General features: G+C 36.6%; 1 protein-coding gene across 9 annotated transcripts in view; it reads left to right on the forward strand.

The window, feature by feature from the left end:
- CEP192 (centrosomal protein 192) overlaps window positions 1-27,391 on the forward strand; it is a 152,933-nt gene that overhangs the window by 33,727 nt on the left and 91,815 nt on the right. For all 9 annotated transcript variants that reach the window (XM_053668827.1, XM_053668826.1, XM_053668825.1 and 6 more), the window contains 4 exons: window positions 12,406-12,553; window positions 13,754-13,897; window positions 24,761-24,825; window positions 25,380-25,589. In XM_053668827.1, coding sequence (XP_053524802.1) covers window positions 12,406-12,553; window positions 13,754-13,897; window positions 24,761-24,825; window positions 25,380-25,589 — 567 coding nt within the window. The remainder of the gene's footprint in view (window positions 1-12,405; window positions 12,554-13,753; window positions 13,898-24,760; window positions 24,826-25,379; window positions 25,590-27,391) is intronic.

The following is a 27,391-nucleotide window of genomic DNA, read 5'->3' on the forward strand; positions in this document are numbered from 1 at the left end:
GTTGTCTACTTGGGTGCACTGGCTCTGGGGCCTCCTGTGAAGTGTAGGTCAAGATCAGCTGCCACTTGGGGCTACCTGGTATGAGCTAAAAAGTCATCTGCAGATGGGCTCTGAGGTACCCTAGGAGAGGCCAAGCTGCAAACCAAGGCTGGCTGCCTCTAGTGCAAGGCCTACAGCCAGTTGACAAGAGGTTCAGGGTGCACCAAGGGCAGATGCTGCTTATTTTGAGTTTTTCAACCTTTTGAGAGATTTTAGGAAAATCTGAGCATGAGCCAAGACAGGCTGTTTGTATAGGAAAGCCATTGGCAATGGCTTGAGTAGTGGATCTACAAGTTTGATGGTGCAGGGTCTCAGGGAATCACTGATGCAGGGTGACCAGTATTAGGCATTTTGATGGAGACTCAGATTTATTGCCTACTTTCCAGCTCTGTGAGGGAAGGGCTCAGCAAAGGAACAATTGCTTCTGTTAGCACTTCTGTCTGGGAGATAGCTGTCCCTCCAGCCCTTGCCCTGAAGCCAGAGAATTCATTTTCTCCCCTTTTGTCCCTGGCTTATTATGAGATACTCCCTCAGTGATGGGGCTAAGATACAGTGAATCTAAGTCCATGCACAGACTCTTTAAAAGGACAACCTGGGACTCCAGAAGCCCTCTGCCTCACTGAGCCATAATTCTGTCTGGTTTTCATAGATAGAAGTTATAGAGACTTTTCTTCCTGGCACTGGAACCCAGAGTCCTGTGTGGAGCTGGGACCTCTTGCTCATCAGGGAAACCTCTGCAGCAGTGATATTCTTCCTGATTTTAGTATATGTGCTGCTGAAGTGAGCAGTCTTTCCCAATTTTTAATTGCTATACATGGATGTGGGACTAGCCTGTTCTGTGTCTCTGCACCTTTTACCAGTTATTGTGGCTTCTCTATATCCTTAGAGGACTTCTGTTCAGCTAGATTTTAGTCACTTCTGAATGATAGTTGCTCTGTAGTTTAGTTGTACTTTTTGATGTGGTTTTGGGTTAATTTTAGTACCATGTGTACCTAGTTCTCTGTCTTCACCAGAAACCTTATTGCCATTCTATTTTCTGCACTCACACAGCTGGGAGCATACAGTATTTAACTTTTTGTTATTGACTTATTTCATTTAGTATAATGTTTTTAAGATTCATCTATGTAATAGCATGTTTCAGAATTCCTTTATAGCTGAATATTTCATTGAACATATATACTTCATTTTGTTATATCCATTCATTCATCAGATACTTGGGTTGCTTTCACCTTTTAGCAACTGCAAAATGCTGCTATGAAGAAGAGTGTGCAACAACCTCTTTAAGACATTCCTTTCAATTTATTTGAGTGAACACTCTGAAGTGGAATTGCTGGGTCACATAATAATCCTATATAAAAACTTTTAGCATCCACCATACTGTTTTCCATAGCTGCTATATCATTTTAAATTCCTATCAGCAATGTGTAAGGGTTCCACTGTTTTCACATCCTTTGCACTCATATATATGTTTTTAATACATTACTTAGTTTTAGTTTTTGAGCTTTATAACAAGCATTAGTTTATATACAGTCTTCTGTGATTGGCTTATTTCATTTAGTATAACTGAGATTTTCAATATTGTTGCATCTATCTTTAGTTCTTATAGTTTCCTTAATGTATCTGACTCCATTGTGGCTGTTGTCTTTTCCTTTATTTCTAGGTAACATGTAATTCCCCTTTTTGTTTTTGTGTAAAGTCAATGAATGGTTTTTTATTAGTGTTTTTTAAATTTTAATTTTAACTATATATGTATAAATTAGTGTGTTAAAGACATGTATAGTGTTGTACAATCATCACCAGAATCTATACCTAAACCCTTTTTTTTAGTCCCTACGAAAAACTGTACCCATGCAAAACTAACACGTCCTTCACCCTAAAAGGCCTGTGTTACCTCTCTTCTACTTTCTGTCTCCATGAATTTGCATGTTTTAGGTACCACATATAAGTGGAATCATGCATTGTTTGTTACATGTCTGGCTTTTTGTTTGAATAAATATGAGGTTTTCAGTGTTCATGTTGTAGCATATATCAAAATTTAATTCTTTTAATGGCTGTGTATTCCACTGTATGTATATACCACATTTTATTCATATCTTTTTTTCCCTGAAAATGTTATTTATTTATTTTTAAAGAGAGGAAGGGAGGGAGAACGAGAGGGAGAGAAACACCATTGTGTGCTGTGTCTCATGTGCCCCTTACTGGGGACCTGGCCCACAACCCAGGCATGTGCCCTGACTGGGAATCGAACCAGTGACCCCTTGGCTCACAGGGTGGTACTCAATCCACTGAGCCACACTAGCCAGGGCTCATTTATATATTCATTTGTTGATGAATATGTGGGTTGTTTCCATCTTTTGGTTATTGTGAATTGTGTAGCTGTGGACCAGTGTTTAAATATTTGTTAAGTCTCTGCTTTCAGTTCTTTTAGATCTATATAGCTAAGAGTAGAATTTGTGGGTCATACAGTAGTTCTGTGTTAAATATTTTTTAGTGTACCACAGGTGTGTCAAGCCAGGGAGCTGCTTAAGTGTTTATGATATTCCAAAAAAACCCACCTGGTGGATTAGCTGATGTGGACACCCTGTTTATTACTTATGTCACAGGGGAGTGCACTGATGATGGTGGGTTGGTGTGAAAGAGACCACACCTCCTCCAGTCTGAGGCTTGTTACAAGGGGTCCGAGACAAAGGATTCATTTGTCCTTTTCATGATTTTAAATTACATTACCGAAGTTGGTACGTGCAGAAAGAAAGGTCAAGAAGCAGTCACAGGACCAGAAGCTGCTCCCTCAAGGAGACAAGGAGGGAGTTACTTACAATCCATTGCCAAAACAATACACATTTCCTCTGGTCAGGAGCCCCCTGGCCAGACCTCATCACGGGTTGTGGAAGGTGTCACTCTTGACATACACCACACTGAAGAACTTCCGTACTGTTTTCCATAGCAGCTGCACCATTTTATATTCCACATTAAGAATGTAAGCAGTACTTAAGGTCTCCAGTTTCTCCATCCCATTTAACAGTTGTTATTTTCTCTTTTTTATTATAGCCATCCTAATCAATGTGAAATGGCATCTTGTTGTGGTTTTGATTTGGATTTTCCTAATGTCTAATGAAGTTGAGCCTTTTTTCATATGCTTATCAGACATTTGTATGTCTGTGGAGAAATGTCTGTTAAGTTCTTTACCTATTTTTCAATTGGCTTGTTGGATTTTCATTGTTGAAATGTGAAAATTCTTTACATCATCTGATATGAACCTGGTATCCAGTATTCAATTTGTAAATATTTTCTGCCATCTGTAAGTTGTCTTTTTCTCTCTTAGAGGTTCCTTTGATTTAAAAAAAGATTTTATTTATTTATTTTTAGAGAGGGGAAGGGAGGAAGACAAAAAGGGAGAGAAACATCAACATGTGGTTGTTTCTTGCGCACCCCCCTATTGGGGACTTGGCCTGCAACTCAGGCATGTGCCCTAGACTGGGAATCGAACCATTGATTTGCAGTCTAATGCTCAGTCCTCTGAGCTTAACCAGCCAGGGCAAAAGTCCTTAATTTTGATGAAGTGTGATTTACGTTTGCTTTTTCTTTCTGCTATTGGTGTCATATCTGTGAAATTGTTGTCAAATTCAATTCATAAAGATTTTCCTCTGTTTTCTTCTAAGAGGTTTTTTTTGTTCTTTTTTGTTTTTGTTTTGTTTTTTTACAGTTTTCGCTGTCACATTTAGGTAGCTGATCATTTTGAGATAATTTTCATTTACATTGTAAAATAAAGACCCAATTTTATCTTTTACAGCTGGATATCCAGTTTTCCTTCTGATTCCTTTTATTTTTCTTTTCTAATAGCTCTGACAACAACTTCTAGTACAAAGGTGTATAGCAGTGGTGAAAGTGGCCATTTTTGTTAAAGGAGAACTTTCAGTCTTTCACCATATTGGGTATGATGCTAGCTATGGGTTTAAAAAAAATAAGTTTTATCAATTTCAGCAATTTTCCTTCCGTTCCTAGTTTTTTTGATTTTTATAAATTTTTTATTTAAGTATAGTTATCTCTATTTTCTCCTCACCATGCCCCTCCCTGCCCCACCCACTACCACATCTCACCCTCAACCCTTCCCTTTTTGGCTTTATTCATGTGCCCTTTATACATGTTTTTTGATGGCCTTTACCCTATTTTCCTCCATTATCCTTCTTCCCACTCCCCTCTGGTCACTGTTAGCCTGTTCTCAATTTTAGTGTCTCTGGTTATATTTTGCTTGCTTGTTTGTTTTGTTGATCAGGTTCTTGTTAAAGGTGAGATCATATGGTATTTGTCTTTCACTGCCTGGCTTATTTCATTTAGCGTAATGCTCCCCAGTTACATCCATGCTGTCATGAAGGATAGGAGCTCCTTTTCTTTTCTTTTTTTCTCTCTCTCTTTTTTTTTTTTTCCTGCTGCGTAGTATTTCATTGTGTAAACGTACCGTACTGCCCAAAGTAATTTATAGACTCATTGCAATCTCTGTTAAAATACTGATGACATATTCACAAATACAGAACAAACATTTCAAAAATGTATTCAAATTTTTATTCATTAAATATTTCAAATTTATTCAAAAATTTATGTGGAACCATAAATGACCCAGAATAACCACAGCAATTTTGAGAAAGAAGAACAAAGTAGGAGGGATCACAATATCTGATATCAAACTATATTACAAGGCCGCTGTAATCAAAACAGTTTAGTACTCGCAAAAGAACAGACACATAGACCAATGGAACTATTCTTAGTTTTTAGAGTTTCTATTATGAAAGGGTGTGGAATTTTTTGTATCAATTAAGATGATCATGGGGTTTTTCTCCTTTTTTCTATTAATATGTTTTTACATTGATTTTTTTTATGTTGAACCACCCCTGTGTTCTTGCATATATCCTACTTGGTTCTGGTTAATAATCCTTTTTATATGCTATTGGATTTGATTTGCTAATATTTTTAGGATTTTTTAAAATTTATATTCATAAGGGATATTGGCTTATAATTTTCTATTGATCTCTTTTGTTGTCTTTGATAACAGAGTAACTGTGTTCTTATTCAATGAGTTAGGAAAGTGTTTCTTCCTCTCTTATTTTTTTGAAAATATTTCTGAAGGATTGGTCTTAATACTTTTTTAAATATTTGGTAGGATTCAGTGGGAAAGCCATCTAGTAGAGGAGTTTTCTTTGTTGGAACGTCTTTGATTACTTATTCTAACTCTTGTGTTAGTTTTGTTGAGGCTTTCTATTTCCTTTTATTTGGGTTTTCAAGGAATTTGTCTTTTTCTACTAGATTATGTGATTTGTTGGCCTGTTGTTCATAATATTGTCTTATAATGTTTTATGTCTGTAAAGTTGGTAGTAATGTCCCCACTTTACCTTTCTGGCTTTACTTATTTCAATCTTCTCTCTCTGCTAGCTAAATTATGTCCAGTTTTTGACAATCTCACAGAACTAACTTTTTATTTCATTGATTTTTCTGTATTTTTCTATTTCTCTGTTTTATTTATTTTTACTTCAGTCTTTATTATTTCCTTTGCTAGCTCTGAGTTAATTCTTTTTTAGTTTCTTAAGGTATAAAATTAGGTTACTGATTTGAAATTGTTTTAATGTAGGCATTAACAGCTATAAAATTCCTTAAGAGTAGTGCTTTTACTGCATCCAGTCAGTTTTGGTATGTTGTGTTTTTGCTTTCATTCATCTTTCTAAGTATTTTCTAAATTATTTTGTAATTTTTCTTTGGCTCATTGTTTTATATTGTTAATTGATATATTTTGTGGATTTTCCATTTTTTTAAAATTGATTTCTAACTTCATACTGTTATGGTTGGAGAAAATACTTTGTATGATAGTTATTTTTTATATAATTATTAACACTTGCTTTTTGGCTTATCATACAGTTTATCCTTAAAATGGTTCTGTGTGCCCTTGAGAAAAATCTGTATTTGTTATTGAGTAGTCTGTATGTCTATTAGATCTAAATGATGTATTCTTTTAAGTTCTGTATTTCTTTATCATCTGACTGCTTGTTGTATCTATAGTTTCACATGGGATATTGAAGTTTCCAACTATCATTGTCAAACTAACTACCTATTTCTCCTTTCAGTTCTGTTAATTTTTGTCTCATACATTCTGAGAGTCTGTTTTTAGTTGTATAAATGTTTATTATATCTTCATTTTGTATCAGAACTTTTACTAATGTTATAATGGCCTTTTTTTGTCTCTTGTAATATTTTTTGATTTAAAGTTTATTTTATCTGATACTATTATAGCTACCCCAAATCTCTTTTGCTTACTATATGCATGGAATATCTTCTACCATCCTTTCACATTAACTGGACTTTACTGGCAAAATTTTTCTCTGATAACTGTAAGTGTTGAAATAGTCTCCAGAGTTCCAAAATGATTACTTAAGAAGTTTTTGTCAGTACAGTAGAATTGTCTATGTGGAAAGACAGTTTCCTAATACTTTCTTGTCTGCCATCTTCCCTGACATCACCTCTCATTATCTTATATTTTATCTTAAAGTTTGTAGGACTTTAATCAGAATTCATTTTGAAAAAAAAATCCAATCCTTCTGAATGTTTTAGGTAAAGTATAGATTAATATATATGTTTCATGGACAAGAAAAAATTAAAAACCAAATGCTTTTAATATACCCTGATTAGTCTATTTTCTTAATGAGTCTGTTAATCCTTTAATACTTAGTGTAGTTATTAATATATCTTATATTGTATTTTACTTCATATAATATGTTTTATGTCATTTTCAAATTTTTTATTATAATATTTCTTCCTGCTCTCTTCTCTCTGTACTCAGTTTTTCCTTTTTGTGTAATTCGTAAGTTCTGTTATAATTTTTTTATAGATTCAAACATAAATTTTTCATATTTTAACACTTTTGAAATCAACATGTCTTTCAGCTACTGATATGTCATAGCTTAATATTTTCTTCTTTACTGGTGCATATGATAATGGAAAACATTGAAATCGGTGGTTTAGACTCTTCAAAAAATGCTATTTTTCCATTTTTTGGAGGGTATACTTCCTTTTACTTAGTATGAGACATACTTTTCAGCTATTATTTGAGACAGTATCAGCACATTACTATCAGGGTGCTTTGTTATCTCATTGTTTCTGTAGACTTCAGTAAGATGGGACTTTAAAATATAGACAACCCTTGAACAACACAGGTTCGAACTTTGTGGGTGTACTTAGATGCAGATTTTTTTCAATAAGTATGCAGTTGGTTCTCTGTATCACAGGGTTTTATGTTCTCAGGTTAACCAATATTTGATTAAAAGCAGTGTTTTCAGTTTCTAGTTGGGAATTTATGGATGCAATTATATGGATTGTTGTACACCACTTATGTGAAGGAGTATAACAGACATAGAGTTTGGTATCCATAGGTGTCCTACAACAAATCATCTGTGGATACCAAGGGATTATAGTTAAATTTTGGGAGAGTCAATAGTTATGTGGGGATTTTCAACTACGTAGTTGTTAGTGCCTGTAACAGCATGTTGGTAAGTGTCAAACTGCACTTTGATTGTCTCCTCTTGAAATCCCACCTCCTAAGAGACCTGTAGGTTGCTTTTATTTTTTCCCTTCTCACATTTCCTAATCTTTTTTTATTTTATTTATTTTTAGACAGAGGGGAAGGGAAGTAGAAACAGAGGGAGAGAAACACCAGTGTGTGGTTGCTTCTTGGTTACCCCCTACTGGGGACCTGGTCTGCATCCCAGGCATATGCCCTGACTGGGACTTGAACTGGCAGCTCTTTTGTTTGTAGGCTGGCGCTCAGTCCACTGAGCCACACAAGCTAGGAGATTTCCTAATTCATTTTTTTAAATTTTTTTAATATATTTTATTGATTATGCCATTACAGCTGTTCTATTCCTCCCCTTCATTCCCCTCGACCCTGCACACCCCTCCCCCACGATTCCCCCCTTTAGTTTATGACCATGTGGCTCAAGTTCTTTAGATTCTATATCTCTCCTACTATGCTTGCCCTCCCCCCTATGTATTTTCTACCTACCATCTATGCTACTTATTTTATGTACCTTCTACCCCCTTCTTCTCCCACTCCCCTGTTACTACCCCTCCATGTGATCTACATTTCTATGGTCTGCTCCTGATCTAGCTGTCCTCTTAGTTTGCTTTTGTTTTAGGTGTGGTTGTTAATAACTGTGAGTTTGTTGTCCTTTCACTATTCATCTTTTTTATCTTATTTTTCTTAGGTAAGTCCCTTTAACATTTTATATAATAAGGGCTTGGTGATGATGAACTCCTTGAATTTGATCTTATCTGAGAAGCACTTTATCTGTCCTTCCATTCTAAATGAAAGCTTTGCTGGATAGAGTAATCTTGGTTGTAGTTCCTTGCATTTCATGAATTGGAATACTTCCTTCCAGCCCCTTCTTGCCTGTAAGGTCTCTTTTGAGAAATCCGCTGACAGTCTGATGGGAACTCCTTTGTAGGTGACTGTCCCCTTATCTCTTGCTGCTTCTAGGATTCTCTCCTGCATTTGAATCTTGGCTAATGTAATGATGATGTGCCTTGATAATTGGTGATGTAATGATAATTGGTGTGTTCCTTCTTGGGTCCAACTTCTTTGGGACTCTCTGAGCTTCCTGGATTTCCTGGAAGTCTATTTCCTTTGCCAGATTGGGGAAATTCTCCTTTATTATTTGTTCAAATAAGTTTTCCACTCGTTGATGTTCCTCTTCCCCTTCTGGCACCCCTATAATTCTGATTTTGGAATGTTTAAAGATGTCCTGGAGGTTTCTAAGCCTCTCCTCATTTTTTTGAATTCTTGTTTCTACATCCTTTTCTGTTTGGTCATTCTTTTCCTCTTTCTGGTCCACTCCTTTGATTTGAGTCCCAGTTTCCTTTCCATTACTATTGGTTTTCTGTGCATTTCTATTCATTTCAATTAGTTTAGCCTTCATATGTTCCTCTAATTTGTGACTCAAATCAACCAGTTCTGTGAGCATCCTGATCACCAGTGTTTTGAACTGTGCATCTGAGAGTTTTGCTATTTCTTCATGGCTTAGATTTATCAGCTCTGGGGCTCTAAGTTCTTCTTGAGCCATGTTTTGATCTGTTCATGCCTGTTATGTATGAGGAGCGGAGCCTTAGTTGTTTACCAGGGCGGGGCTACCCAGGCCGCTGGTTTGTGACGCTGTAGGTGGGGGCGGGGTCAGAGAGGGACAATGGCGGTCCCCTCTGCCGCTTCCTGCTACTGGGGCCTGCACCGTCTGTCTCACTGCTCCCTCCTTCACCGGTTTATCTGCACGCAAATATGTGACCATAGTCAGCCCTCAGTGGGTCCACCCACTTCTCTACACCTGGGATCCGCCTATGGCTGCTGACGTGCCTGGGTTGCAACGTGTCCGCGTCCGGCCATTGGATCTTTCCTGCCTGACCCCGCTCTACTGCTGGCTCTGCCCCTCTTACCAGTTTGGCTGAAGCTTTCCTTGTTGTCAGACTTCCATGAAGTTCAAATTTTTTTGGTTTTGGCTGTGGTTTTGTTGCTAAAACTTGTGGTTTTTAAACTTGGTTGTGGGAGGAGGCATAGTGCTTCCACCTACCCCTCCATCTTGGCAGAAGTCAAGATTTCCTAATTTTTAACTGTTGTTGAGAGTTAAACTTTCAAAGTATTAAAAAAAGACCTATTTTGTGTTTGGGTAAAAACTGTTAGAGAAACTGCATTGGTCTTTTTGTTATGTTTTTAAACAAATCCCAGTGTGGAGGGCAGGGTTGTCAAACTCATTTTCTCCAGAGGCCTTATCAGCCTGGAGGTAGCCTTCGAAAGGCCGAAATAATTTTAGATTGTATAAATGCAACTACTCTTTAACTGTTAAGGAGTTGAAATTATATTTGGCCCATTAAAGGCAATCATGAGACTGATGTGGCCCCTAGTGAAAATGAGTTTGACACCCCAGGTCTAGGGCTAACTTTTAATATATAACAGCAAGAGAGCTGCTTTGCTATGTAGAAAATGCCATCCCAGAAGTAGGTCATCTACAAATGGTTTAGCACCAGGTTTCCCACCAATGGTCTCTTGCTTGTGGGGAGAGGGAGTTGACTGTCCAATGCCCCATGCCATTACCCTGTCATTCTGCCTGGATTATGTTATGTCTTGGAGGTTTTCAGTTATAATCTCATAAGTGGTATATAGCTTTACCCCATTGGCTTCTCAACCCAGCACATAAAGGGTTCAAGTGCACTTCATTAAAGAGTAGAGCAATTTTGGAGCCTATCATCACCTTTCTTCGAGATTGGTGTAAGCCACTTTATTGAGGAGAGAGCATTTCCCACATTATGGTTCTTTTTAATCTGTGCTAGTATCCTATGAAAAACAGTTACCTAGTTTTAAGTGGCGTTTGTCTTTTGTCTTTTTTTCTATTAGGATAGTCATTTTAAGTGTTCTTTTTAGAAGCTCTCTGTATTAAGGATCTATTTTGTCCTTATACATTTTATTTCTTTATTTGGCTCAACAGAAATTTATTTTTATTACAGTTCTGGAGAAGTCTAAGATCAGAGTTTTGTCAGGGTTTGTTTCTCCTTATGCTTTACTTTTTGGCTTTTAGGTGGCTGTCTTCTCCTTGTGTCTTCACATGGTCTTCATTCTGCTCATCTTCATGCATTTTATTAAGTGTTTGTATTTGTTTTCCAGGTCCGCCCATACAAATTACCAAACATTTTACTACCTTAACACAACAGAATTTTTTTTCTCTTGTAGTTCTAGAGGCCAAAAGTCTGAAACCAAGATGTTGACTTGCTATTCCTTAGTTATGGCAGCATTACTTCAGTATCTACCTTTGTCTTCACATGGCTTTTCCTTCTGTGTCCCTTGAAGTGTTCCTGTTTTCTCTCTTACAAGTACATTGATTTTTGAACAATGAAGAGGCTGGAGTGCCAGCCCTACCCCCCCACAGAGTAAAAAATTCTTACATCATTTTTTGTTTCTTCCTAACTTAACTATGTCCTTTGGTATCTCACAGTGATTGGTTCCAGAGCTGCACAGATACCCAAATCCAAAGGTGCTCAAGTCTGTTATATAAAATGGTACCTCACAAATCTTACAATTGGTTCCCAAATGTATATGAAAAACATTGTATTCAATTTTTGATTGATTAAATCCATGGGTGTTAATGAAACCCAGGGATATGGAACATTGACTATGTATTTGGTTGAAAACAATTTTTTATATAAGTGGACCTGCGCAGTTCCAACTTGCGTTGTTCAAGGGTCAAGTACACACTACTTGTTTGGTTTAAGGCCCATTCTAAATCCAGAATGATCTCATTTCAAGACCCTTAATTATATCTGCAAACCCCCTGTTTCCAAGTAAGGTCTCAATTTACAGGTACCTTGGTAAGACTCCAGCATATCTTTTTGGGAGACACAGTTTAACCCATGAGAGTGTTAACACTTAAAAGATGTTATTTACTGAAGAATACAAAATTATCCACCCTTATTTTCTCCTAGTACTTTTACATCTAAACCTATAAGCCATATGGAATTTATTTTGATACAAGGTAAAAATATAAGTTTATTTTTTGTATAACATTGTTAGAAAATCACCCAGTTAATAAATGGTGATGCTAGAATTTAAACCTATGTCTTTATTTCAAAGTTAGCATCTTTTTTCTAATAAAGAACTACTTCTTTTAGTATTCCAACTTTGTCCATGAGGCTGTTTTTCTTACACATCTTAGAAAAAGAATGCTATTATAGGCTTTATTGGCCTTTATCATAGCTGAATATCTAAGAGTACTGTAGGCACTTGAGACCCTTTTTAGGAGTTATTATTCTAGGAATAAATAAGAAGTGCCATTTTGGAAAGTATGTTGGAGTATCTTGGTCTTGAAGGACTGAGTTAATTTGCTGTTTCTAATGCAATTGCCATTGGATTCCTCAGGGACTTTTGTAGTATTTGCTGTTTTACTCCTATTAAAAGATGTTAATATCTGTGTTTCGAAGGACTGTTATTCACATTAATTTTATGAAGCTGGTCACACTAGTTGGCTTCTCATCCTGCAGAGACATTTAGTGGTAACAATAAAAATTAAATTGATGTTTCTAACATCCTGTAATGAAATGAATATGTTGGACCCACTTTCAGTACCTGAATATGTTGATTTATGTTTGCCACAACCACAGTATCAATTTTGGTTTTTGTAAATTGAGTATCATTGTGTCTTACATTATCTAGAATAATATAATGTATACTGAATAATCTGTTCTTTTATATAATAAACATTTTATGTCACCTACATAGTTTTTCCCCATAAAATCTTAGAGGGAGTTATGAAAAACAAAACTTACTTTAGACTCTTTTATTGCTTTTTAAAGGAAAACATAAGAGAAGAAGTTCTGGAGAAGACTATTAGGGTTGCTAATGCAAAACCTAATGCTGATTATTTTCATGACACAAATGTCAGGAAAGATGATTTTGACTTGATAAACCCTTTCAAGCTGAAGTCAGAGTCTCCTCATCAAAGTAAGCATTTGGCATCAGCTACAGACACTGAGATTCCTCAAGTGTTTATTCAAAACAATATGAATCTAGCATCTTTGAATCCCATTAGTGACAAAAGAATGAATTCCACTATTTTCCAGTCACCAACTAGTAAAAAACAAACATGTGAATATTATGAGTCTGTTGAAAAGAGTAAAGACCATAAGTTGGCTTCTTTTTTAAAAAAATAAAAGTTAAGAAATATATAAAATGTGAGTGTGAGTGTGTGTGTGTGTGTGTGTGTGTGTGTGTTTTGAATAGAATATATTTCTTCTTTTTTTTTTTTTTTTGGAATAGAATATATTTCTAAGAGGAACTTGCCTAATCTTCATATTAAAATATTTATATATTTTATGAATTTAAAAAATGGTATCTTTAAAATGAATATTGCACTGAAAGTGAAGAAGGAAGCCCCTGCCCCTCTCAAAGTAGAATCCAAAGGAAAGGGTTTGGAGGCAAAGAAGCAATGCTGAAAGGTGACCACAGACACAAAAAATGAAGATCCACACATCACTCACTTTTTGAGAGCCCAAGATACTGTGGCTTGGGAGACAGCCCAAATATCTTTGTAAGAGTACCCCCAGGAGAAACAAGATTGATCACTGTGCTATCATTAAGTTCCCTCTGACTACCAAGTCAGGTATGAAGAAGATAGAGGAATATTTGTGTTCATTGGGGATGTCAAGGCCAACAAGCACCAGATCAAAGATGCTATGAAGAAGCTCTATGGCACTGTCATAGCCAGCACCCTCGTTAGGCCTGATAGAGAGAAGGACACATTTTTGGCAGGCAGCCAACTATGGATCGTGCCAACAAAATTGGGATAATAACTGAATTCAGCTGGCTAGTTCTGAATATAAAAAATTTTCACTATAAATAAATAATAAAAAATAAAAATGGTATCTTTAGTCACAGAACTGGTCCAAATATACCTTTGTAAGTCATCTCTTTCTTTTTCCCCGAAATCTCCATTGGAGACTTTTACAGTAGTTAAGACTGGTTTATCCACCATCAGATACTTTTCTTTGGGGGAAATGAATTTCCCTTTTTTAACTAGTTTTGGGCAGATTTTAGTACCGTGGATAACTAAGATAAGGCAACTAAATAAAACTTTAAGAATGTTATGTCATTTTACTTGTTATAAAAATCATTGGATATTTTTGGAATTTGTTCTTTTTTTAGAATCTGATCTACCACAGAGTGTGGTTTATCAAGATGAAGAAGGTAGTTGGGTCACTGACCTTGCCTATTACACATCCTTTAATGAAGAGCAAGATTTAAATATGCCTTTAACTGATGAGATGAATGAAGACTTCAGAACTGGTTGTAAGTGTCTATTGATAACCACTTCATTGTACCATTTTCCTGGTTTCTGTTGGTGTTCTAATAGTCATATCAAATCCTTTCTGGAATATACAATAGTTACCTCTTCACTTTTTTTGTAGGCACAAAGATTTAATTTAATGCTAATCATTACAGAGTAAGCTGAGACCTTTCTTTATGCAGGGACAGTGAATCAAAGGATGAGCATATTAAGAACATAAATGAACTTTGTGGAATAACAGTCAATGGAAAATTGTAGTAGGTCTGCAAAATATATGATATGTTGCTGGGCTGCTAAGGCCTCTGATCCCTAATACTTCTGAACTGGGGATGAGGAAAGCATGCAGTGGCCTGTCAAGTCAAGTCTTACTTTTAATAGGCTCATTATGTTCTGGAGAAAGAAGGTATTCTAACAGCTCCTTGTACTGAACTCTGAAACATCTGATGATGTGTGAGTACAGAGATAAGGCATTTTTCTGTCATTAAGAAACTGTCCATCAGCTAAGAAGGATAAGACAAGAATACAAAACAGCAGCACCATAAGAAATACAAAACAGTCCAGCCAAGATGGAAGCCTAGGTAGAAGCACTTTGCTTCATCGCACAACAAAAAAATGGATAACAGAAAACAACCAGTAGTGCCAGAAAATAAAATTGTGTGGAAGTCTGACACAGAAGGAGTTAAAGAAGAAACATTCATTCAGACCATTAGGACGGGTGGATACGGGTAGATGGGACAGAGAGGATGTGCAGCAAGGTGGTAGCTGTTGGACAGAATTTTCCACATTTGTGTACAGATTGGCTGGGAGGGACAACTGGGGAGTGAGACAAAAAGCCCAACCCAAGGTCCCAGTTCGAGGAAATAAAGCCTCATGAAGTCTGGCTGTAAAAATCTGTGGGGGTTGTGATGGGGTTAGAAACTCCCAGTCTCACAGGAGAGTCCTTTGGAGAGGCCTGTGAGATCCTAGAATGTACACAAGCTCACCCACCTGTGAATCAGCACCTGCAAAGTCGCAATTTGATTGTGGGAAGTGAAAGAGGTGACAGAAAGTAGGGTGAGAGCGGAGCAAGCAGCTCTGACTGGTCAGTTCCTTCTCTGACATCTTCTACATATGTGCTGTGACAGAGCCAAGTAGGTTGTCCGACACTGACGAATACCTAAGGCTCTGTCCCTTCAAACATAACAGGTGCATAGAGACAAAGAAATAAGGCCAAAATGAAGGAACAAATGAAAACACCATCAAAAGAACTAAGCAATGAGGTGATAGACAACCTATCAGTTGCCGAGTTCAAAACACCGGTAATCAGGATGCCCACAGAAATGATTGAGTATGGCTGCAAAATAGAAGTGAAGGCTATACAAAGTGAAATAAAGGAAAATACACAGGGAACCAACAGGGAAAGGAAGGAAACCAGGACTAAAATCAACGACTTGGAACAAAAGGGAAGTACAAACATCTGACCAGAATGGAATGAAGAAACGAGAATTCAAAAAATGAGGAGAGGCTTAGGAACTTCTGGGGAAACTTTAAACATTCCAACATCCAAATGACAAGGTAGCCAGAAGAAGAAGAAAACCTAGAAATTGAAAGCATAATGAAGGAAAACTGCTCTAAACTGACCAAGGAACTAGACATGTGCATCCAGGATGCTGAGAGAGTCTCAAAGAATTCCCAGGAAATTCTGGGACCATGGGAACCATACATAAGGGCCCATCATAAATACATTACCCAAGATTAAAGATAAGGAGAGAATCTCAAAACCAGCAAGAGAAAAGGAGACAGTTACCTACATAGGAGTTCCCATAAGCTGATTCCTCAAAAGAAACCTTGCATGCAAGAAGGGGCTGAAAAGAAGTATTCAAAGTCATGAAAGGCCAAGACCTACATCCAAGATTACTAACCCCAGGAAAGCTATAATTTAGAATGGAAGGGCAGATAAAGTGCTTTCCAGATAAGGTCAAGTTAAAGGAGTTGAAGTCCTGGCTGATGTAGCTCAGTGAATAGAGCATGGGCCTGTGAGCCAAAGGGTTGCTGGTTCAGTTCCCCATCAGCGTACACGCCTGGGTTGAAGGCCAGGTCCCCAGTAGGGGGTGCTTGAGAGGCAACCACGCAATGATGTTTCTCTTCCTTTCTCCCATCTTCCCCCTCTGTCTAAAAAGAAATAAATCTATTTTTAACAAATGAAGGAGTTCATCATTACCAAACTCTTACTATATGAAATGTTAAAGGGACTTCTCTAAGAAAAAGATTAAAAATTATGAATAGTAAAATGACAACAAACAGATATTAACAACTGAACCTTAAAAACTGAGTTAATGACTAGAAGAGGAACAAAATCACAGAAATGAAGATCACATGGTGGTTATCAGTTTAGAGAGGGAGGCCGAGAATGGGGCAGGTGGAAGGTACAGGGAATAAGAAGCATAATTGGTATGTACAAAGGAGGCAGTGGACGGTTAAGAATCATATAGGAAATGGAGTAGCCAAGGAACTTACATGTGCAACCCATGGACATGAACTAAGGAAGATGGAATGCTGGTGGGAGGGTGGGTGCAGATTTGAGTGGGATAAAAGGGAAAAATACTGGGATGGCTGTAATAGCATAATCAATCAAATATACTTTAAAAATATACAAGTAAAATGCTTTGGAGTTTAGAAGTGAAATAACTTATTCTTGAGTAGGTAGTAGAAGGATTTCACATAGGTTGTTTTTGAAGTAAAGTTTCAAGAAGTAAATATTTGGGTGTGTTAGAAATTTCAAATGGAATGGAAACCCACTGAAAGAGAATGAGATGAGAAAGCATGGATATGTTTTGAAAGTGATTAATAGTTTAATGTGGCTGGCATTTATGGGAAGATATGCAAATGGGAGGGCTGTATAAGATGGTGAAAGGAAGCTGAAGGGGAACAGTAGGGTTTGGGAGTGTGTAGAGCTTTGATTACCCCAAAATACAGGGCTTGTTTGGTAAGTAGTAGGGAACCACTGATGAGTTGCTTTTCCAAGTTGCTTTGGAAGTCCTCTGGCAGCAACGATCAGGTGAATGAGAGATGCCTTAGGGTGTTTTAGAAATCTAGGTGTCATTGTGAGAATGAAAAGAAAGTAGCTAATTAAGGATGTGGAGATAGAATGGTTAGAATTTTGTGGCTGGATTTCAGTGGATAGTAGAGTCAAGAAAAGATTGAGATTGGTGATCTGTTATTTGGGGGAATGCCGATACTATTAAATGAGATGGGGAAGAAACTAGAACTTCGGATGATTGTGTTTTGAGTGGGGAATATTTGGTAGTTGGAAATATGATTCAGAAATTGGAGGTAAAGCTACAGTTAGAGCTTATTCAATGATATCTTGATTTAGAAAGGACTAGGGTGCACATTGGTAGTGAATATTGATTTTGTCAAGTCAGTGGTATTGGATTTCTTAGGTGTTGCTGGTGACAGTGTAAATTAATAAAAACATTATGCAAACTTGTTTGGCAGTATCTTGTGAAGATGAAATTTATAAACTTTATACTTTATGACCCAGTTAGTATATATACCCAGTATATGAGGTGTATATATGCATCAAAGACATATACTAAAAATGTTTGTAGCAGAACTGTATATGAATACCTTAGTTCTACACTAGAAACTCCAAAATTCCCATTAACAGTGGAATGAAATGGATTGTTTTTATTCATATATTTCAGTGCTATGTAGCAGTGGGAATGAATGATGTATAACCACTTGTAGTGTGGATGAATTTCATAAATATGTTGAATAAAATAAGGCTAAGAATGCGTACTATGTAATTCTTTTTGTGTACAGTTCAAACATACTCTACTCTGTGAAGTAAGAAGCAAAGGTAGTGGTTACTGTGGAAAAGGCATATAGTGTCAGAAAGAAGCTCCAGAAACCTTTTGGGTGCTGTCAGTGATTCATTTCTTGATGTAGAGTGTTGATGTGTCTACACATGTGTTCATATTGTGCAAATTCATTGAGTTGTACACTTACATATACTTTTCATAGGTATTTTATGCTTTGATAAAAAGTTCTTTACTCATCAAACTGAAAAAAAATAATTTTAATTCATATTATAGATTAAGGGCTCATTTCCCTAATCTATAAATAGTTCCAATAAATAATAAGAAAAAGACCAACTACTCAGTGTACAGTTGGGAAAGGATGTAAACAGAGTATAGAAAAGGAAATAAAAATGATTGTTAAATATTCAAAATTGTTCATTCTCACTTATAGAAAGATGCAAAGTGAAACCAGTCCAAGATGGTAGTTTTCAGTTATTTCATTGGCAGTGATCCCAAAGTTTGGTAATACAACTATGTTGGTAAGAGTGTGAGGGAAATGAGTATTCTGGCACTTATAGGTATAGCCTCTAGGTGTGGCAATATTTCAGCATCTAACAAAATTACAAATGTATATTTTATTCAACCAAGCAGTTCTCCTGGGAATTTATTCTTCAGATACACTTGCATTAAGGGTATATGATGTATGTGTAATGATATTACTCACACACATTGCTTATAATAAAAGGTAGAAAGCAACATGGATGTGCAAAATAGGGGACTAAGTTAGGTACATCCATATAAGGAAATTTTCTGTGGCTATAAAAAAAGGCAAAGGAGCTCTTTCTGTACTGCTATAGAATGATCACCAAAGTAAAGTCCAACACAGAAAAGCATATAAAATATTTTAACAAATAACCTTAAACATAAATGGATTAAATGCTCCAATCAAAAGACACAGAATAGCTGCATGGGTAAGAAAGCATGACCCTCACATATGCTGCCTACAAGAGACCCATCTCAGGACAAAAGAACATCACAGACTGAAAGTGAAAGGCTGGAAACAAATTTTCCAAGCAAACGGACAAGAAAAAAAGCTGGGGTAGCAATTCTCATATCAGACAAAACAGACTTCAAAAAGAGGCCCATAAAGAGAGACCCAGAAGGTCACTTCATAATACTCAAGGGAAGAATCCCCCAAGAAGACATTAACTTTGTAAATATATATGCACCCAACATAGGAGCACCCAAATATATCAAGAAAATCTTAGAGGACTTCAAGAAAGATATTGACAGCAGCTCAATTATAGTAGGGGATTTTAACACCCCACTGACAAAAATGGACAGCTCTTCCCAACAAAATATCAACAAAGATATTGTGGCATTGAACAATGCCCTAGATGAAATGGACTTAACTGATACATATAGAGCCCTTCATCCCAAAGAAGCTAAATACATTCTTTTCAAATACACATGGAACATTTTCAAAGATAGACCACATGATAGGACACAACACGAGCGTCAACAAATTCAAGAAAATGGAAATCATACCAAGCATCTTCTCTGACCACGGGGGACTGAAATTGGAAACCAACCCCAAAAGAAAAAACCCAAAGCACCCAAAGTCATGGAGACTGAATGGTATGCTATTAAACAACGAATGGGTCAAGAGTGAAATCAGGGAAGAAATCAAAAAGTTTCTGGAAACAAATGAAAAAGATCTCACAACAGCCCAAAACTTATGGGACACAGCCAAGGCAGTCCTGAGAGGGAAGATTATAGCAATACAGGCCTACCTAAAGAAGATAGAAACATTTCAAACAAACAACCTAACCCTACCCCTGCAAGAACTCAAGGAACAACAACAAAGACAGCCCAGAGCAAGCAGAAGGAAGGAAATAACCAAGATCAGAGCAGAACTTAATGACATGGAGACTAAAAGCATAATTCTAAGGATCGGTGAATCCAAGAGTTGGTTTTCTGAAAAGATAAACAAAATAGACTAGCCATTAACTAGGCTCATCAAGAAAAGAGAGAGGACATGAATAAACATAATCAGAAATGAAAGAGGAGAGATTACAACTGACACCACAGAAGTAGAAAGGATTGTAAGAAATTACTATGAAGAACTGTACACCAAGAAATTTGAAAACCCAGGGGAAATAAACACATTTCTAGAAAAATATAATCTTCCAAAACTTAATGAAAAAGATGCAGAAAAGCTGAGCAAACCAATAACAGCAAAAGAAATTGAAGCAGTAATCAAAAAACTCCCATCACACAAAAGCCCTTGACCAGATGGTTTCACAGGAGAATTCTACAAAGCATTTAAGGAAGAGCTAACTCCTATTCTTCACAGACTATTCCAAAAAATCCAGAAGGATGGAAAACTCCCAAATTGTTTTTATGAAGCCTGCATCGTCCTAATTCCAAAACCAGATAGAGACACAACAAAGAAAGAGAACTTCAGGCCAATGTCGCTGATGAACATAGATGCTAAAATTCTCAACAAAATATTGGCAAATCACATCCAACAATATATCCAAAAGATCATACACCATGACCAAGTGGGATTCATCCCAGGGATGCACGGAGGGTTCAATATTTGCAAATCAGTAAATGTAGTACATCACATAAACAAAAAAGCAAAGACAAAAACCACATGATCTTATAGACACAGAAAAAGCTTTTGATATAAGGTACAACACCCATTTATGATAAAAACACTCAGCAAGGTGGGAATAGAGGGAGCATTCATCAACATAATAAAGGCCACATATGAGAGACCTACAGCCAACATCATATTCAATGGGTAAAAACTAAAAACTTTTCCAATAAGATCAGGAACAAGACAAGGATGTCCACTTTCACCACTTTTATTCAATATATTTTTGGAAGTTTTAGCCACAGCGATCAGGCAAAAAAAGGAAATAAAATGTATCCAAATAGGAAAGAAGGAAACAAAACTGTCACTGTTCACAGATGACATGATAGTGTACATGGAAAATCCTTATAGACTCTACCCAAAAACTGCTTGAACTAATTAATGAATTTGGCAAAAACAGCAGGTTACAAAGTCAGAATCCATAAATCAAAGGCACTTTTGTATACCAACAATGAATCAGCAGAAGCAGAAATCAAGGAAAAGATCCCATTCAATATAGCAAAAACAAAAAAAAAATATCTGGGAATAAACTAACTAAGGAGGTAAAAGACCTGTATGCAGAAAACAGCCCTGAAGAAAGAAATCGGGGAAGACACAAACAAATGGAAACATATATCTTGTTTATGGATTGGTAGAATTAACATCATCAAAATGTCCAGACTACCCAAAGCAAATTACAGATTCAATACAATACCTATTAAAGTACCAATGGCATATTTCACAGACATAGAACCAACACTTCAAAAATTTAGATGGAACCATAAACGAGCCCGAATAGCAGCTGCTATTTTGAAAAGAAGAACAAAGTAGGAGGGATCACAATACCTGATATCAAATTGTATTACAAGACCACTGTAATCAAAACAGCCTGGTACTGGCGTAAAAATAGGCACATAGACCAATGGAACGGAACAGAGAGCCCAGAAATAAACCCAACTCTTTACAGTCAATTAATATTTGAGAAAGGGGGCAGTGACATAAAAAGGAGTAAAGATAGCCTCTTCTACAAATGGTGTTCGGAGAACTGGACAGCTACGTGCAAAAAAATGAAACTTGAGCACCAACTTACACCATACACCAAAATAAATTCAAGGTGGATAAAAGACCTAAATATAAGCCGTGACACCATTAAAGTCCTAGAGGAGAACATTAGCAGGAACATCTCAGATATTTCACGCAGCAGCATTTTTACGGATATGTCCCCTAGAGCAAGGAATGTAAAGGAAAGAATAAAGAAATGGGATCTCATCAAAATAAAAGGCTTCTGCATGGCTAAAGAAAGCAGTATTAAATTAAAAAGACAACCAACTGTATGGGAACACATATTTGCCAATGATACCTCAGACAAAGGTTTAATCACCAAAATATACAAAGAAATTTACACGACTCCACTCTAAGAAGACAACTAACCCAATTAAAAAATGGGAAAAGGACTTGAACAGATACTTCTCCGAGGAGGACATACATAAGATCCAGAGACACGTGAAGAGATGCTCAATATCGCTAGCTGTCAGAGAGATGCAAATTAAAACCACAATGAGATATCATTTTACACCGCTCAGGATGGCTATCATAAACAAAGCAACAAACAACAAATGTTAGAGAGGGTGTAAGGAAAAGGGGACCTTAGTTCACCGTTGGTGGGATTGCAGACTGGTACAACCATTATGGAAAACAGTATGGAATTTTCAAAGAAAACTAAAAATGGATCTGCCTTTTGACCCAGCAGTTCCACTGCTAGGATTATATCCTAAGAGTCCTAAAACATCAATTTCAAAGAACCTATACACCACAATGTTCATAGCAGCACAATTTACAATAGCCAGGAGTTGGATGCAACCTAGGTGCCCATCAGTAAATGAATGGGTCAAAAAATTGTGGTACATATACACAATGGAATTCTATGCAGCAGAGAGAAAGAAGGAGCTACTACCCTTTGCAACAACATGGATGGAACTGGAAAGCATTATGCTGAGTGAAATAGGCCAGGTCCTGAAAGACAAATACCATATGATCTCACTTTTAACAGGAAGCTAAACAAAACAAACAAGCAGATTAAAAACAAAGATACTGAAATAAAGAACAAGGGGACAGTGACTCTAGGCGAGAGGGGAGGAAATTTAAGGGGATAAAAAGGGGAGGGATTTGGAGGAACAAGTATGAAGGACACAGGGACAAGAATTAAGGGGGATGGAAATGGGAGAGAGGTGGGGAGCTTGGGGCAGGATGGGCTGGGATGGGAGAAAGAGAGAAAACTACTTGAAAAATAACTAAGTAAAGTTTAAAAAATATTCCAACATTTGCGTAAAAGGGAGGAAGAGGGGAGGCACACAATTGTTAATAAATGCATATAGTGGAGAGAGTTTTTAAAAAAGAAATGGATTGCAGGTATCTCTGTCTACTTGAACTCAAAAATCAAATTGAAATAGCTGGGGTTTCTGGGTACTTAGACACTGGTTACTTCTGTAAGTGTGGTATGTGGGGTGAGAGATATAGGGGAGACATTTCAGTGTTTATTCCCTTTTATGTAATTTGGTTAACTTTTAAAAAGTCTTTATTGAGGCATAGTATACATGCATACACCTTTTGAATTTTGAATTATGTGAGCATGTTATTATTAAAGGAGAAAATAATAATAGAGGAATTTAATGAAGCCATACTTGTGGTATGACTAGCATGAGTGGTAAGGAAATGGAGAACATGAGTATGGAAAACTATTTAAATCTGATAGAAGCTCAGTGGATTGGGGGGGGCGGCACGGTGCAGGGGCTTTTGGGGCCCGTCGGGGGGGGCCAGAAACACAACATATCCTCCCCCCCCAAAAAAAAAAAAAAAAAAATAATAAATCTGATGGAAGAAAACAAAGGATCAAGGGAAATCCAGGCCAGAGGAACATATGAATGGAGTGGGAGACTTAATAGAAATAGGAGCCTTTTAATAGGAATGGGGAAGGGAATTTTGAAAATGTAAGAGTAGATAGATACTCAGAAAAGAATGGCCCAAAGGTATAATTTTTATACTTCAAAGCCATTTTACATTATTTTAATATTTTTAAATACATGTTATTGGTTATGCTATTACAGTTGTCCCATTCCTCCACCTTTCATTCCCCTGTGCCCTGCACACACCCCACCCACATTCCCTCCCTTCAGTTTGTGTCCATGGGTCATATGTATAAGTTCTTTGGCTTCTAAATTTTCTATAGTATTCTTAACCTCCCCCTGTCTTATCTTCTACCTGCCATTTATGCTGCTTATTCTCTGTACTTTTTTCCCCATTCTCCCATCTCCTCCTCCCCACTGATAACCCTCCATGTGAGCTCCATTTCTGTGATTCTGTTCCTGTTCCAGTTGTTTGCTTAGTTTGCTTTTGTTTTTCTCTTAGATTTGGTTGTTAATAAGTGTGTTTGTTGTCATTTTACTGTTCATAGTTTTTATCTTCTCTTTCTTAGATAAGTCCCTTTAATATTTCATATAATAAGGGCTTGATAATGATGAACTCTTTTAAATTGACCTTATCTGGAAAGCACTTTATGTGCCCTTCCATTCTAAGTGATAGCTTCGCCGGGTTGTTATTTACTTTTCCCCTTCCTGCTACTATTCTGAAGTATCAGGCAAAGGCTTAGAGTGTGTAACAGACAGGTAGGTAGTCTAGAGTCTAAACTGCAGACTTTTCTGAATTAGCCAGTATGTTTAAAATTCTCTTTAATTCTAATACGTTGAGCAGGAGCATATGCTTTCTAGTTTGCCATTGTCCCACCGTTTCCTATTGTGATACACCTGGCCCTCTTTGCTTATTCACCCCTAAGGCATTTAGTTTGTGGCCTTGGCTTAGAGGTTGATTTGTGTCCATTCATTTCCCTAAAGTGAAGTGAGTTGCTCATAGGAACTTTGTTGACATAGGAACTGGTGACCACCATCCCCCTTCGCCCAGGCTTTGGGGTTTGCTGGGTTGTGGAACTTTTCCTTTCTAAACCTGGGACAGTTATGGGCAAACAGGTGATTGGGCACCCCTGCTGACATCTTCATGGTGAATTTATGGAATTGTCAGTTTTGATTTGTCCAGGTGAAATCCCAAGGGTATTCATGGGGAAATACATTAACTCGGGTGGGCCAAATCTTTAGAGCTGAAATTAATGTGACTCTTATAAAAACAAATAGCTTACATTGTAAACCCCTGTTGTGAATTGGGGTACATTAGTAGCTGATGAAATCAATTATAGTAGGGTATTGATTAGCAAAAGTTTGAGAACTGTGGACTATGTACTTAATGTAGATGCATCAGTTGTGTGGTAGAAAGCTTTCACATAGTTTTCAAAATTTTAATTTTTTTAGTATTTTATTTCCTAACTAGCTAAGTTTTATTTATATGCTAATATTTAATTGGCATCAGTATAATTTTATATACCTATTCTTTTTAAGCTGAGGCAATGGATTTGATTGCACAACATGAAGAAGAATTTAATAAAGAGCACCAATTCATGCAGGTTTGTATTTTATTAACAAATCAAATTTTAACAATTTTCATGTATTAATTTAAGTGTGGCAAAATTTTTATTTTTATCCAAATAGAAATAGTATGGAATTACTCTTTTCTCATACTTAGATAATTTCTGCTTTTTTATTCACAATCTAAATTATTAGTTTAAAAAAAACTAGCAAACTGAAATAATATTTAATTTGCTTAAAATCACCATATTTCCATAAGTTTTTAACCATGTTTTAAAATGCGGCAATTCTATTTATTTTTATTGAAAATATCTTTCTTTCTAAAGATTTATATTAATGAAAATCAGTGTTTGATTAAGCAACATATTAAAATAATGCATATTATAAATCAAGTTTTAAAAACTAAATTTCTCTTCTTCTGGCCTTCATTACCTGTATTAGCTGGTTAAACTTGAATTTGTCCAAAAAAAAATTTAAATTTTCGTAGCTAAGTTGGGTTTTTTCGTCTTTGTTCTATTTTTTTGTTTTGAATATGAGAACAGAAAAAAATGCTTTCTGGGGAAATAAAATGAAACAATAACTTTCTTTCTAGGAAGAAAATATAGATGCCCAGAATACTTCATTTGCACTAGGGGATGTGTCATGGGGAACTTCAATTAATTACAATTTGTTGAGGAAAGCACATAGCACATCAAATTTGAACAAAGATGATGCCAGTTATTTGCGTCTATCTTTAGGAGAGTTCTTTGCTCAAAGATCTGAAGCTCTTGGTTGCCTTGGTGGTGGTTACAATGTGAAAAGAGTAAGTATAATACATGCGGGAAGTGGTTAAATTGACTAGTCATTATATTTTGGATTTTATGATGGATTTTAAATTTTATACCTACAGCATAGTCTCTCTACAGCAGAGACAGAATGGTGACATGTTAGAATATTTGATTTAATAGACTGACCCAATCTTAGGTCTGCCTTATAACCAGGTCTATGACCTGGGACAATTTATTTAACTCCTCTATGCCTTAATTTTTCAATTTCTAAAATGGAATGTTACTTTATAGAGTTTTATAAGAATTAAATGTGATGGTGCAAGTGAAGTATTTAGCATGAAACCTATCATACAGTAATATTGAATACCTATTACTTGCTATTGTTATGTGATTGGTTGGTTGGAGGAATTTAAAAGTTGGATTTTTAAACTGTTGTTCAAAAATATTTTGAGATATAGGAGTGTTTGAAATAAGATGTTAAGCATGTAAGAAACTAAAATCACAAGCAATAGTGATAAGTTCTGTGGAGAATGGGTAAGGGTAAGGTGCTGCTTTAGCTGTGGTGTTCAGGGTGACATCTTAGGAGATGGCATTGAACTGGGACCTAAATGATGAGAAAGAAGGATGCAGTCATCAAAGATCTTGATGGAACCTATTCCTACTACATGGAGACCATATATATGAAGGTAGGAACTGGAGTGCCATATTGGAGGAAGAAAAAGCAGGCAAATAGAGCTAATATGAATTTATAGAACTTAAGTTTGAAACTAAACTGTGGTGGGGTGGGGAGAGTAAGGGAAGGCAGGATGGACTAAATGGTAAAAGTAGGCAAGGGCCAGATTATGAAGAGCCCATGTAGGATTTGGATTCACCTGAAATTAACTGGGAAGAAGTTCTTGGAGGCAGGGGGCAACTTTGTTGTGGTGCCGGGGCGAATCTCTTGTGGGTGACAGAATGCTACCATATATGGCTGGGGCCTCAGTGGAGAAGGTCAGTGAACCATAGAGGAAGAATAGAAACAGTCAGAAACTTAGTATATGGGAGGAGATGTGATGAATTCAGGGTTCTTGGATGATATTAAAGAAACAAAAATTTAGAGATTCAAGAGTTCTTTCAGAGTTATTGTCAAAGGACTTGTTGATAAATTCCATATAGGGAATTAGGATTATTGGACAGTGTTTACTAATACTGGATTTCACTAAGAGTATAATTTAAAATAATAGCTATAGTGTTAGAATTCATAGTTCATTTACAGTTTGAAAGTGAACTGTGGGTCCCATCTGTGCAGTGAATTAAAAAATGAAAATACTTTAGAGAGGTGGGTTTTTTACTTCCAGGATCAATTGGAATTTTTGACATTGTGAGTGAAGTTGAAGAGTGACTGAATTCCTGTTACACAGTTGAGCAAAGCACTGGATCATGGAAAAATGGACCTATCATTTGATATTTCTATTTTAGTACTAGTTGTGAAATGTTACTTGGATTGAAATTGCTCAACCAAGGGAAGAAATTTCCAAGTGAAGACTGACTAAAAATGGAGTGCATTAAATGAACTCACATTTTTAAAAAGATTTTACTTATTTTTAGAAGAGGAGGAGGAAGGAAGGGAGGAAGAGATAGAGAGAAACATTGATGTAACATCAATTGGTTGCCTCTGGCTTGCCCCCAACTAGGGAACCTGGACAGCAACCCAGGCATATGCCCTGACTGGGAATGGAATCAGTGACCTTTTTTGGTTTGTGGGACAACACCCAACCCACTGAGCCACAGCAGCCGGGGCTAATGAATTCACATTTTAGGTCTATCATGTGAAAACTTTTCTGATAAAAGAAAGGTG

Source organism: Artibeus jamaicensis, unplaced genomic scaffold, assembly GCF_021234435.1.
Source record: "Artibeus jamaicensis isolate MK-2021 breed Jamaican fruit bat unplaced genomic scaffold, CSHL_Jam_final contig_511, whole genome shotgun sequence".
Classification (NCBI taxonomy): Eukaryota; Metazoa; Chordata; class Mammalia; order Chiroptera; family Phyllostomidae; genus Artibeus; species Artibeus jamaicensis.